General features: G+C 43.2%; 1 protein-coding gene across 2 annotated transcripts in view; it reads right to left on the bottom strand.

The window, feature by feature from the left end:
* Positions 1-14,252, bottom strand: part of ACSL5 (acyl-CoA synthetase long chain family member 5) — a 41,109-nt gene that overhangs the window by 14,636 nt on the left and 12,221 nt on the right. For both annotated transcript variants that reach the window (XM_021700105.2, XM_021700106.1), the window contains exons 2-6: positions 10,477-10,661; positions 7,614-7,722; positions 2,937-3,001; positions 2,719-2,820; positions 707-806 (exon numbers count right to left, since the gene is read on the bottom strand). In XM_021700105.2, the coding sequence (XP_021555780.1) occupies positions 707-806; positions 2,719-2,820; positions 2,937-3,001; positions 7,614-7,722; positions 10,477-10,632 (532 nt within the window). In that variant the 5' untranslated portion in view covers positions 10,633-10,661. The remainder of the gene's footprint in view (positions 1-706; positions 807-2,718; positions 2,821-2,936; positions 3,002-7,613; positions 7,723-10,476; positions 10,662-14,252) is intronic.

Here is a 14,252-nt window from a genome sequence, read left to right as displayed (position 1 = left end):
ACAGACAGCAAACATGGATCACTCAGGTGTGGTCCTGTCAGTGTGTTTTATTTTGGGGAGGGGAGTACGGAGTAGAAGGGAAAAGAAGGGACAAATGGGATTTTAGCAGGCAAACATTTTATGATTCGACATGTTAGCATTTTCTTGGATACTTGTTTGTAAAAATAAAAAACTTGTGATTGTGTCTCTAGTCCAGATGCGTCTAGTCACTTAACCTACTAGTTCTGGGACAGAAAGTAAGACCGTGGATATGTGAAACGGGTTGTTACTTGACCACTGAACTTGTATTTGTTTCTCTAACAATGGTATTTCTTTTCTACAAATTCACCGTGGACATTGGTACATGCTGACTAACTGTACTGACTGGATTTACAACAATAGGAAATGAAATCAGTGGTTTCATAGTGATTTAGTCAATTAAATGACTTAGTCACTCATCCAGTGTGCCAAAATAAGTAGTCTTATCTCTAAACTCTATCGTCACACTCTGCCACCTTGGGCGTTTCATCGAACTTTCTGTGTAGAAGCCAACCCCTGCTTGGGCTTTTTGTAATTTCCTTGTACATTATAGCCTCAGTACTACAGAACAGAAAAGACTTCAGCAAATTCTGGCCATAGCATTCCAAGTTGGCTAGCAAAAGCAGATATTGAGGAATTACTTAGCATTAAGACAGAATCAAGTTATAATTTAATAGCAAAGTCTTACCCTTGTTGACAATGAATATGATGGCTTCTGCTCCCAAGGTATCATACAGCGGGACAACTACCATGGAGTACGTGTAACAAGCCAACTCAGAGATGATCCACTGTATGGGGAAAAGCTCAAGTAAGGACTAGAAAACACTTTGAAAAGGAAGAGTATTACACTTCAGTCATTCAGGCAACAAATGCTTATTTGATGCTTTTGTGTTAAAATAAATCACCTGGGGGCCCTAGAGACTTCCATTGCTAATGCTATAGAGTACAGTTAAATAAGAGAAGTAAGGGCGCCTGGGTGGCTCAGATGGTTAAGCGTCTGCCTTCGGCTCAGGTTATGATCTCAGGGTCCTGGGATCGAGTCCCGCATCGGGCTCCCTGCTCTTTGGGAGCCTGCTTCTCCCTCTGCCTTTCTCTCTCGCTCTGTCTCTCATGAATTAAAAAAAAAAAAAAATCTTAAAATAAGAGAAGTAAGCTAGCACAGACAACTACAGTACAAAGGACCAACATACGAAAGTAGAGTGTGGTAAGTTCCATCCATAAAAGGTACAGAAACCACTAGTTTTAAGGGATTTTTTTAGGTGGGGGACAGAGGGGCAGAGGGAGAGAGAATCCCAAGCAGACTCCCCGCTGAGCGTGGAGCCCTACACAGGGCTTGATCTCAAGACCCTGAGATCATGACCTGAGCTGAAATCAAGAGTTGGATGCTTAATTGACCAAGCCACCCAGGTGCCCCAGTTTTAAGGAATTTTAAGGAAGGAGAAATCACTTTGGAGTGGGGTAAAGGCCATCTGGGACTGCTTTGGGGAAAGTGATAGAAATTGGGGAGGGCTTTGAAGGACTGGTAAGATTTGGAGATGGAAGCAGGGCAGGCATTCAGGGAAGAAGGAAGTGGATGAATAAAGATAAGATAGCACAACATCACTGGCATGAAAGTGCAATACAAAATGAACTGGAAAGGTGGGTCAGAATCTGCTAATGGTGTTATGTACTGAATTGTGTCCTCCCCACCTTAAATTCATGTTGAAATTAACCCCTGCTTTTGGAGATAGGGGCTTTAAAGAGGTAATTAAGGTTAAATAAGGTCATAAGGGTGGGGTCCAATGTGACTGATGTCCTTGTAAGAAGAGGAAGAGGCAACAGGGATGACAGAGGAAAGACCATGTGAGGACTCACTTTGAAGGCAGCCACCTGCAAGCCAAGAAGAGAGGCCTCAGTAGAAACCAAACCTGCTGACACCTTGGTCTTGGACTTACAGCCTCCAGAACCATGAGAAAAGAAGTTTCTGTTGTTTAAGCCCCCTTGTCTGTGGTATTTTGTTATGGCAGCCCAAGCAGATGAATACACTAGGTTTGGCATTAAGTTCCTAAATGAGAGTCAAGGATATCTCTTCCTGTTGAGGCTGGGTGTCACAAAGGTGGATAATGTAGATTCACCCAAAAGTGCAGTCAGTGCCCTCCCAGGGTTTTGGTTGAACAACTGGCACTAGGGAGCATAGGACATCCAACCATTCTGCAGCAGCTTTCTCTGAGGATATTGGTCTAATGACTTAACTGAAGCTTAATTCCAATCATCTTAATGTGTAACATCTGCTCTCAATCACTGTGCAAAGATGGGTACACCAGTCTCAGTGGCAATGGGTACCTTATTTGACAAGTTCAAGTACAACACGCAAGTTCCAATTCTAATACAGATAGCTCCCCCTTTCTTCAATGTCCACAAGCTCTTATTTGCCAGCCCCACATAGCTTCCTTATTTTCCTCATACGACAAAGAGACTGACTTAAAGGGAATCATCATGGGCTAGGAAATGACAGAAATCTAGGTACTAACTTAGAGTAGTAGGCATTCAACCAGGGATTAAGGAGGCCCTGAGCTGTAACTCTTTACAGGGGGACAATAGTTAAAGAATAGGAGAGCTTTAAATAGTTTTGGTAAGTCATCAGCAAGTGTCAGAGTGCTGGTTTGGGGGCGGGGTTTAAGTCTTTAGACTCATTTCTGGAGTTAACTTGAGCATAGTTACCTCTGGCCTATTCTGAGCAAAGATGCCAACAAATTGGTCTGGTGATGGCTTATATCCTTTATGCAAGAGACAGGAACCCAGGCACTCTGCACGATCACACACCTATGAGAGAGACAGGGAGGTGGGAGGGGGAAAGCAGTCAAGACCTCAAAGAGACCACATTATCCAGAATACCACAGTAACAAAAGAATCTACCCAAAACCATGGGCATGACTTACCTGCTTGTAGGACAGCCACCTGTAGGGCTGGTTTGGTTTTCTGTATCCCAAGCAAGGCCCATTGTCTAAAAACATGACGTTAAGAGAAAATGAGTGCCAGCTTCAAATCCTTTGGATCAAGAAGGTAAAAGGGGATTAGGAAGAGACGAGACACAAAGGAGGAGAAATCCAGTAAGGATGTGGGCTTCTATTATGCGTCAAGGAAAGTCAAAGGCAGTAAGTACTCAGTTCTCAAAGGCAGAGAGAGTCTTACAAACTACATCTGAAACATTTAGGAAATGCACTGAAACATTCAGTGTGGTTTGGTGTTGGAATATGTGACCTCCGTGGTAATAGGCATTTGGAGAAAACCAGGAGTATGGACTACCCACGTGACGTGAACAAGTAAAGCCCATAAGTAAACACAAACAGCCTACCTCTATTGCATAATCTTGGATTGAGCTTCCTTATCATAAATGTATGCTCATAAAAAAATACAGAAAAAAATCAAAATATGAGCTGTCAATGATTTCATCACTTAAACACTATTATTAACACTGATACTGATTTTCATAGTTCCTTTGTATAGGTTTACAGGATTATGTTCATGCCACAGATATATTTTGGATCCTACTTCCATCCTCCATTTGATATAAAAATCCTCACGTTATTATTTCTTCTCTGTAGAGATTTCAGCGGCCTTTTGTGGACAACTGAGGAAGGGCTCTGTTGCAGTGACTTTGTCTCATTGTGGGTATTTGGGTCATTTCCAAGTCTGACACCTGAAATAATGCTCTGATAAATATTTCCAAATTGCTAATTTCAAATTCAGAACATTTCTTAGAATAGAGTCTCTGAAATGAAACACCATGGTTGGGGTGGGCTCGGGGGTTGTGGTGGTCAGAACAGCTCAAGTTTTTGATCCCCTGCACCACATTTCTTAGCAGAGCAGTTGTGAGAAAGGACTTTTCTCCCACCAGTGACACATCAAGTCATACAAGTATCTTTTTCACATGCCTTCTGGTTTGCTAGGTTTAAAAAGTTAATACTTTAAGTTTCTCTAACAGCAATTTTTTTGAAGATTTTATTTATTTATTTGACCGAGAGAGAGAGAGAGAGGCAGGGAGAGGGAGAAGCAGGCTTCCCACACAAGAGCAGGGAGCCCGATGTGGGGCTCGATCCCAGGACCCTGGGATCATGATCTGAGCCGAAGGCAGATGCTTAACTGACTGAGCCACCCAGGGGCCCCTCTAACAGCTATTAAAGTTTCCCTTGTTTCATTTGCTCTCTTGAATCATCTGTTAATGTACTTTGCCTGTTTATATGAGAATGTCTCCTGAGATACTGAGGCTCATAAGGAACTACAGAAACATATACACACCCATGCACGCACACACACAGGTACACTCTTGTCCATACACACATACATCTGCCTTCAGTATCTTTACAATTGTGTCATACATTTGACAATAGAAGAATTAAACGTCTGAAGAGCTAACGTTCGGGAACTCCGCTTACTAGAATAAACAGCCATGTCAGCCAGGAGAGCCATGCGATGGTGCTGTTAGGTGAGGGAGCCACGCTAACTAACCGAGAAGCCCCCACATCTAAGCCAGAGCGAGATGGAGTTATCGAGAGAAAAGTAGAAGGGAAGGAAATTTTACCTAGAGGCTCTAGTCAAACTGCTGAGAGGGATTCGGGTCTTGCTGAAAGGAAGCATTCAGAGACAGAGTGACTACGAAGTCAGAGGCAAATCGGTGAACTTCCAATCTAAGTGACAGAGGAAAAGGGAAAGAAAGCTGAAAAGACAGAGCCACTCTGATGAAAGAGATATTTACAAAATGAATGAGGAGCCTGTCCACAGGAAATGCGAGGACTTTTTCTCCCTGCTGGAACAGCTGTATGAGAGCTCAAGACGTCAGGGCTCACGCTGCAGCTTTCCCAGAGGCAAGGCAAGTCCGGCTCCTGAGGTGTTCCCAGCCTCCACTCCACCCCAGAGAATGCACCCCTGGCGGTCTACCACTGCAGTCCCTGGTCTTAATGTTCCTCACTAGTGCTAGCTACCACTGATGGAATGTTCTCTGTGCACATTAACCGACTATTGTTATCCCTAAGGTACTAAATCATGGAGGACTGGGGCAGTCTCTTCAAGCTCACCCAGTAAGAAATGGCAGCAAATGTGGAAAAACCATACCGCATCACGTCACTTCCCTAATGATGAAAGTTCTAGCAGAGGCCCATGGCCAAGGAACAAGTCAAATAATTGGCCCTAAGGGGCACCAACTGAAGTCTCATTAAATTCCGTGCCCTAATCAACTTCAGCCTATTTAGCCCAAGTCCTGACCAGGCAACAGCCTAGCCTTTGATCAATATATTCAACTCAGATGTCCATCTGTTCTAAAGGTGGGGTCATCTACAAAGAGCCCACCGGTTGACTTCTTGGCAGAGTTGCTGCCCTCAGCTAAGCAGAGTTGAAACTCTGACATGCAGAACCCCTGAGAAGCTCTGTTCAAGATTCAGATTCTTAGGTCTCACTGTGTGGAAATCTGATCCACTGCAACAGGGTGGAGCTAGAGGGTCTGTATTTTAAATATTATCCATAGCAGATTCTCAACACAGACCATCTATTGGGTAGGGTAAAAGTATATGTTAGAGCAGGGGCACCGGGGTGGCTCAGTTGGTTAAGCATTTGACTCTTGATTTCAGCTCAGGTCATGATCTCAGGATCGTGAGATCAAGCCCTGATCAGGCTCCATGCCCAGCATGGATTCTTAAGATTCTCTGTCTCCCTCTCCCTCTGCCCCACTGCCTCTCTAAAAAAAAAAAAAAAGGGAAAAAAAAGTATATATTAGGGCTGATGTATTCATCTCCACTTGGGACCAGACGTATCATTTTTCTATTTCTCATGCCTGCTTACAGGAGAAGCCATTTCACTTTATCTGTTGAGTTGTAATTCAGTTTTGAAAAACATATTCTAAATGAAGGATCTTATATGCCACGTAACATGTGCTAAATGGCTTGTTTCTAGTTACAATAACAACACAATAAAGAAAACTCAAGGAAGAAAAATGTGAAAAATAGAAAATTCCCAAGGAAAGTTTGTTATATTAACCATATAGTATCTTAAGTTGCCAAACAATAAAGAAATTAATGGTTGGTTTGGGTTTTGTTATTTGCATGGAAGTCTAAGTAAGTACTGATTTGGAGTCAGAAATACCAAGTAAAGTCCCCTTTGGAGCCTTCTTATAGAAGTTTTCTTTACAATAAACCTTTCTTTTTTTTTTTTTTTAAAGATTTTATTTATTTATTTGACAGAGAGAGACAGCGAGAGAGAGAACACAAACGGGGGAGTGGGAGAGGGAGAAGCAGGCTTCCCGCTGAGCAGGGAGCCCAATGCGGGGCTCGATCCCAGGACCCTGGGATCATGACCCGAGCCGAAGGCAGACGCTTAACGACTGAGCTACCCAGGCGCCCCTACAATAAACCTTTCTTTGTCTGGAGGTACAACTACTCTTATAAAACACTTAAGAGCTGACTGAAAATAGAACAATCCAGTCAAACAGACAGATTTCAATATCAGCTGCAACATTTTCTAGTTCTGTCGCCTTTGGAATGTTCCTGAACCTCTGAGTGTCTGTTTCCTCATTTTTAAAAGTAGAGGCAATAATAACTAATCCTTAAGGTTTAGAGGAGGGTAAGCAGTTAAGATGTGTGTGGTGCCTGATGCACTTGACAGGAGTTGGCTAGTAAATATCGTCATAGTCAAAGGCAGAAGGGAAGAAGGGGTAAGAAGTCAGGCAAGGGCGCCTGAGTGGCTCAGTCGGTTAAGCGTCTGCCTTCAGCTCAGGTCATGATCCCAGGGTCCTGGGTTTGAGCCCCACATTGTGCTCCCCACTCAGTGGGGAGTCCGCTTCTCCCTCTCCCTCTGCCCCTCCCCCCTGACTTGTGCTCTTTCTCTCTCTCTCTAATAAATAAATAAAATCTTAAAAAAATAAAAAGTCACACAGGCAAACCTATGTCTGGACAGAATGTCACCAAAAAAAAAAAGATGTAGGGAGAAGTATTAGCTGGCTGATTTTGAAAGGAAACTAGCACACCTCGCATTGTGTTCAGTCATACAGAAACAAGTAGTGAGCCCTGATACGTTCCAAATGAACCTGCCAAAGTCCACGTGGCAGCCTTTCTAAGGAAATCCAAAAGATCATTGCCTTCTGCGATACTAAAGAGTACTGGTAAGGACTAACATTAGGGTCAAGGACAAGGTAAGAAGTCAGGGGCCCTGAATGCTAATTCTGGCTCAGATTCTGCATCTATAAATGCAGGGAATTGCATTTATGTAAGTCCTATTTCTAAACAAATATAACAGTGAGTTAATCAAAATACCTTCCCCCACATTATTATCAGCTCTTTACCAACTTGACAGGGAAGTCTTCCTTGTGTTAAGTAAGGGACAGATCCAGAGGGGCAAAGTGATTTTGCACCAGGTCACACAGCTGGAAATGGAAGAGCTGGGTTTCAAACGCAAGTCTGTCCTACACTGTTTCCAGCACCCATTCTGATACTCTGCTAGGTCCCCTGAATTTTGTACGTCTGCCCTCAGACTACCACTGGGGTTTAAGAAGTGAGACAGCAGAGAAGTGTATGAGACGAGACCCCACCTCGGTCTTCTTGCAGTCAAGGTTAGACTGCCAGGCTTACCAGACACAGCAAGTCCTCTTTGGAAAACATCATACATTGTCTTGATATCTGAGTAGTAGTAACATAGCAGGTCGTTGCTCTTCTGGCCAGCGCCCTTCCGTGCCCCGCCCTAAGACACAAGACCAAGTTGAGGCCAAGACTGACTCTCTCCCACCCTTTCCAAGCCCTTAGGGATTGAATCGAAGAGACCGTTAATACTGAACACTGAGGTCACAGGAATGACCTCTTTATTATTCAATCAATTTTTTAAATCCCCAAATTGTAATATCTCTACATTATAGAAACCCAGTGACTGTCACAGTTACGTTTCTAGCGATCTCCCCCCCAACCCCTAGGCCGACACACATACACATGTGGAGAGAGGAGAGATAATAGTATAGTTTTATGTTGTAAAAATCATACCCAGTTTAAACATCTACCAAATGCACACCATGTGCCAGCACTGTGTAGAAGATACTATAGATGAAAGTGAGTTAAGACCGAATCCTTGTCCATCAGCATCTCATGAATGAGAGACTTTGGAGTGGAGGTGAGGTGAAAAGGGCAAACATACAACTATAATATTGTGATGTACATGCTGTAATAAAAATGTACATTCTGGGAGCTGAGTCATGCTACCCATTCTGCATTAAGTAGAAAGGCTGCAAATAAATAATGCTTAATAGGGACTTAGAAGATAAGTAAGCACTTGCCACAAAGTTATAGTTTGGTACAGGGGAGGGAAAGAACGATGCAGAGTGAAGCAACAGCCTGTATAAAGACCCAGAGGCGAAAAGACACATTGCAGAGTCTGGGGGATGGACTCCGTCTGTCCTGTAGAGATCAGGGTATTAGAGGAAGAGACGGTAGCTACGGGCCTGCCTAAACATACCAGCTGGAACCACAGGATCAGGCTCTGATGAGGATCTTGGAGCAGCAAGACAAGCTACACTCTCACACAAGTTAGTCTAGAGAGGACTAGGCATCAGTTAAAGAAAACATTCAAAAATGTAAGCTACTGCTGTGGTAAGGGCTAAAGAAGGACAGGGTAACATAACACAACAAGAGATCTAACTTAGTTTAGAGCATCAGGGAAGATTTCCAGGAGATGTCACATTAAGTCAAGGTGTCAACAATAAAGTTCCCTGACCAGCAAAGGAAGGTAGCGTCTTACTGTTTGTTTACATAGATGGGCTGAGGAGAAAGGAGAAAGGAAAGATGATTCAGACTCAGTTTTAGGCACCTGGATGAGAAGAGATGCATTTAACTGAGATAGAGCAGGAGGGGAAATAGGAAAGGGTGTGTGTGTGTGTAAATATGCAATAAAGAGACTTGTTGAGCTTAAGGTGCCACTGACGTTGTCTGGGACTGGGGAGAGATCAGAACTAGGAAGTCAGATTCGGGTGTCATAACCTTTTAGGTACAATTTCAAGTCATGAGAGAGGAGGGATTTTCTCAGCTGGGAGGATTCCATAGGGATTGGCAGACTATAATCTAGGGCCAGATCTGCCTTGTCATCTGCCTTTACAAATAAAGGTTTATTGGAACACAGCATGCTCATTCATTTACATATTGTCTGCTTCTTTCATGTTACAACAGCAGAGCTGAGTAGTTGCAACAGAGTCCATGTGGCCTGCAAAGCCTGAACGATTCACCACCAGGCCTTGACAGCACATGGTTTCCAGCCCCTGCTTTAGACGAATTGAGATGGTGAGACTGAAACTCTAGCTGACGGGAGGAAAGAAGCTAAGTGACAAAGACTGTCTTGGAATTAGGAAGAATTCTCATTGAAGGGTAGTATGAAAGACAAAAAGGAGTTTTAAGAAAGAAGAATTCTCAAGTCAGTTGAGAGGAAGGCTGAAGGAGAAATCATTGAATTTCAAAGTTAGGTGATAAGTGACCCAGAGGAGTTTGGGGAGATGGTAGTAGTAAAGGTCAGATCTCAGTGGGCTGAAGTTCAGGAAAGGAAATGAACAGACTACTCTTAAAGAACTTCAGTGGGAAAAGGGAAGATTGAAAGGAGGTGGTGGTCTGAAGCAGCAGGATCAGCAGCATAGGAAGATGCCAACAGAGAACATGCAAACATCCCCAAATAAGTGTTGGTGGTGGAGAGTGGACGTAACTTGGAGTAAGATTCCTGGGTAGAGGAGAGAAGTTCCTGAAAAGATCAGAAGGGGTTAGCCTTCTAAAGGAACAGAAATGCTTTCTTCTCTGCAAAGGATTGAACATGAAAAATGATGAGGAGAATATTCTGGGAGCTTTCCCTCTGCTCGGAGATGTAGGAAGCTGTATGATTTGCTGAAAGTTGGGGAATTGAGGGGAAAATCCCACTTCAACTTCTGCCAGTTTTAAGAATGGATATTAACTCAAAGCCAGAATTTAAATCAATGAAATAACTTCTTTATCATTCTCAGATATTGGTATCTCAGTGAAGACATTCTCCTACCCCCAAAGCACTGGCTCTATCATCTAGATCATAGGTTAGCAAAATTTTTCTGTAAAGGGCTAGGCAGTAAAAACTGGGCTCTGTGGAACACATATGAACTGCTTTTTTTTCTTTTTTTTTTTTTTTAACATATCTTTTTAAAAATGTAAAAACCATTCTTAGCTTGCTAGTTGCTCATTAAAAAGGTGGATTCTGCCCACGGTCTGTAGCTTACCAACCTGATCTAGATTATTGGCTTCCTAAAACCTAGCTGTGGTTTCATTTTTAATACAAAGCGAAGTATGCCGGTAACCAAAGTTTAATTTTGTAGATTTTCTGGTGATTGCTAACCTAAAAGGCTTACTTTCTCACCCTACACCCCACCTCTTCCTGAGTTATCCCAAGGTCTTGAATTACAGTTTGTGCTTGATCAAACGAAAAAGAGGATTGGTAAGTTACCTCAATTCCCACCGACTGGTTGTTCAAATCCACAAGAGGCAAGACTGGCTGAGGTCTATTGACCAGCCACAGGATCATGGCGACTCCAAAGGTCAGGATGCAGATCAGTGCCGGGGTTGGAAGTGGGGAAAACAAGAAGTTAAAGATAAAAAGCATCTTTGTGAATAGCAGCAGGAAGTTCAGGCCTTAAAAAAAAAAGAGGAAAGAAAAAGTTAGAGGAAATGGCTGAAATTTTTACTCAATAGTTGTGTTTACAAAAGGACACACACACACACACACACACACACACACACACACATAGACTTCTGACCCTACAAAAAACCAGGGTTAGACCTCTCTAGCAGCAGAATTTCTATTACTGTTTACTTTAGCAATGTTGAAAATAATAGAATGCATTCTCCACTCCTGTGACTTGACTGGCCTCCTACAAGGCAGAAAGGATCAAAGGAAACAAGTTAATCATTTCCTCAACAATTTTATGAAATGAATGCCCTTTTAATTTTTGGCCAACAGGGCCTAAAAGAAGCCCTTCTGGATCCAGCCTAAGCTGGTAGTCAGAGGAGGGCACTCTAGAGACCCTCCCCTGCCCAGGCCGACTGAGGGTCAGGAAGGACTGTTCTGCCTGGATTTGTCTAGTATAAAGCAGAAAAGGGAACATCTGTAGAGGTGACTCAACAGAGTTTAAAAATCAAGCATTCTGCATGAAGGACATTTCCGGCTGACCAGATATGCCTTGCTCATTGCTTTCTTTTTTGAAGCGTTGGGAGAGTCTCAGAGAGCAACAGCGTGTCAGCTTGCTATGTCCAATGTCATCTCCTCCAGGGAGCCTAGAGAAACCATTTTTGCTGTAGGCAATGTTAGCCAGGTTCGCAGAAAGGGTGCTGGAGAATGGACTTGACACATGGTAGCAAGTTAGCATTAAAGATTTAGGCCAGGAAGATATCTCAAGAAACTGAAACCACAAAGGTTTTCCCCAACCCAGGTTTTCTTGTAGTTTCCAGCAAAGTTCGGCTTCAAACTGCTCTAGTAGCAGGAACTAATGTTTGGGCAGGTCCTAGGAACTTACTCTGGCTGAGGCCATCTCTTCCAATTCTTGCGCAAAACCGTTTTCAGGCTGGGCTTTTTGCATGGATCATGAAATTTAATCCAACCAATGTCATGAAGTAGCATTTTAGAGATGAGAAAAATTGAAGCGCCCAGGGGTAAAGCGACTTGTCCAAGTTCACTCAGCATTTCCCACTGCTGCTTCCCCATTGAAATCTATAAAACTACCACTCCTCTTTCCTCAGGAGTCTAACTATAGAGTTCAAGGAGACCAAACCTGTCTGGAGCCTTATAGGCAACAGCAAAGGAAATTCAGAATTTGTACTCTTCAAAGTTTACTGCAGTGCCCTATAGAACAATAGCTCAGAGATGAGGCCAAACTTTCCCACTTTAAATCAAGAGAGCAAAGCATGCCTGATAAGAAAAAGTTTGATCAGATCAAGATCATAGTTGCCCTGAGAACTTTAGGGGCAACCGCCAGTAGCTGGCATCTGGAACTTTCTCCATGAAGACAAACACTTCCCTCCCCCCTAACAAAGGCTATGGGGCCTGGGAATTGTGCATGGGAAAAGAAACAGTCACAAGAATCCTTCCGTCAGTCATCTGAGCATTCCTCTGCTCCCTGACAGGTTATTACCTGAACTTGGAGCAGTCCCTTTCCATTTTATGGAGGAAAGCTGAACTTCCAGGGACTGGGATGACTGTCCCCCACTCCTTGGTTTCTTCCACATTGTGTTTAGGGGAAGAAAAAGAAGACACAACAAAAACAAAAGCGAGGCCCCACAGGTGCTAGGTTACCTAAGGCTGGGTTCCATTGTGACCACCTGCCAGGATTCTGAGAGCTGGGAATTTTGGAATCCAGCCTTACCTGGATTGGTATGGTGAAGTTGCACTTCCAGGACACAGAATGTGTTCAAGAGCCAGTCATGTAGAACTTTGTTGTTCGTCAGGTGGGGAACAGTGCAGCTCCGGGGTGGAAATTGTGGAATTGAGAGTGGGTAGCGGCGCTCAAGGGAAGAGAAACCTGCTCTGTGCTCACCCATCCTTGCACCATTAGCCCTCCCCCGCCCAGCCTGCTAGTACCTTCTGATCTGGGATGCTCTCCTCTGTCCTACACACCTTCAAATTAAGAGATTCTTACCTCCACTCCCCTTCTCAACTGTGGGAACAAATTGTCACACTAAGGACTTTGGCTTTCTTTTTGCAGACAGCAGATTGACATTTTAATAAGAGACTTGGCCAACAGTGTCTTCAAAAGAGGGTCTAAAGGTGAAATTGATGTTTGAGGGGCGGTAAGGGATGCGGGGAGGAGGGAGATTGAAGAGCCCCTGCGGGTAGCACAAGGGGAGGGGAGGACATAGAGAGAACCCATGACCGGTCTAAAGCAGCACCTGCTGTCAACCCCTGGCTGATTGTGACCACTCCATAGTGAGAGCCCCTGATCACCAGATGATCAGATTTTTTTTTCTCCCTGGAAAACGCGGAACACCGCATTTGTGTGAAACCCCCATTTTAACTATTGCCTCAAAGAGTTAAGTCTGGTATGAGACAAACAAAAAGACATCTATCTGGCTTAATCTGGACCATGGTCTGTCAGTTCTCGAACCCTCCCTTTTAGACACACTGCAGTCAGACTGCCCACAAATGTGATGAGACTGACTACTTTGTTACAAACAAGGAAGATACGTACAAATGTCAGGTCACCAGTTTCAGGAGAATGAAATACCTTGCTTACACTGGCAAGGGGTTTTAATTGCAGAAGACACTGAAGGATGTGTCAACTGAAATAGCTTACTCTGTTTGCCTTGGCAAATCAAGTAGCCAGTACAAATAGGATATGTACAGAATTTCAGACGGTTCCTCTCAGCTGCCCCACATTTTTTAAAATTGAAGTAAAATTCACAGAAGATAGAATTAACCATTTTAAAATGTACAATTTAGCAGCCTTTAGTACATTCATGATGTTGTACAACGATCGCCTCTAGTTAAGTCCAAAACAGTTTCATCCCCAAACGGAAACCAAGTGCCCATTAAGTACTTACTCCCTCCTCCCTGCAGCCCCTGGAAACCACTAACTTTGTTTCTATTTGAATAATTTCTTACAAATTCTTAATATTTCATATAAATGGAATCATGTAATATGTGTCTTTCTGTGTCTGACTTTTTTCACTAAGCGTAATATTTTCAAGGTTTATCCATGTTATAGCACATGTCAGCGCTTCATTTCTTAGGGCTGAGTAAGTATTCCACTATATAGACAAACATTTTACTGATTCATTCATCGGCTGATGGATATTGGGGTTGTTTTCAGTTTTGGCTATGGGGACCAGTGCTATGAGTATTTGTGTGCAAATTTTGTTTTGAATACTTCTTTTCAGTTCTTTAAGGTAAATACGTAGGAGTGGAATTACTGGGTCACGTGGTTCTTCTTTTGAAGAACCACCAAACTGTTTTCCACAGTGGCTGAACCATTTTACGTTCCAAACAACAACACAGAGGGTTCCGGTTTCTTTACACCCCCCACCAACACTTGGTGTTTTCTGGGGTTTTGGGATAATGGTCATCCTAATAGGTATGAAATGGCATCTCATTGTGGTTTTGATTCATATTTCCCTAATGACTAATGATGTCGAGCATCCTTTCATATGCTTGTTGATTATTTGTATTTCTTCTGTGAAGAAAGGTCTATTACAGCCCTTTGCTCATGTTTAAATTGGGTGGTTTGTCTTTTT

The sequence above is a fragment of the Neomonachus schauinslandi genome, chromosome 6, assembly GCF_002201575.2.
Source record: "Neomonachus schauinslandi chromosome 6, ASM220157v2, whole genome shotgun sequence".
In the NCBI taxonomy this organism is placed as follows: domain Eukaryota; kingdom Metazoa; phylum Chordata; class Mammalia; order Carnivora; family Phocidae; genus Neomonachus; species Neomonachus schauinslandi.
The sequence above is the reverse complement of the archived record's forward strand: the minus strand, read 5'-3'. Positions and strand labels throughout refer to the sequence as shown.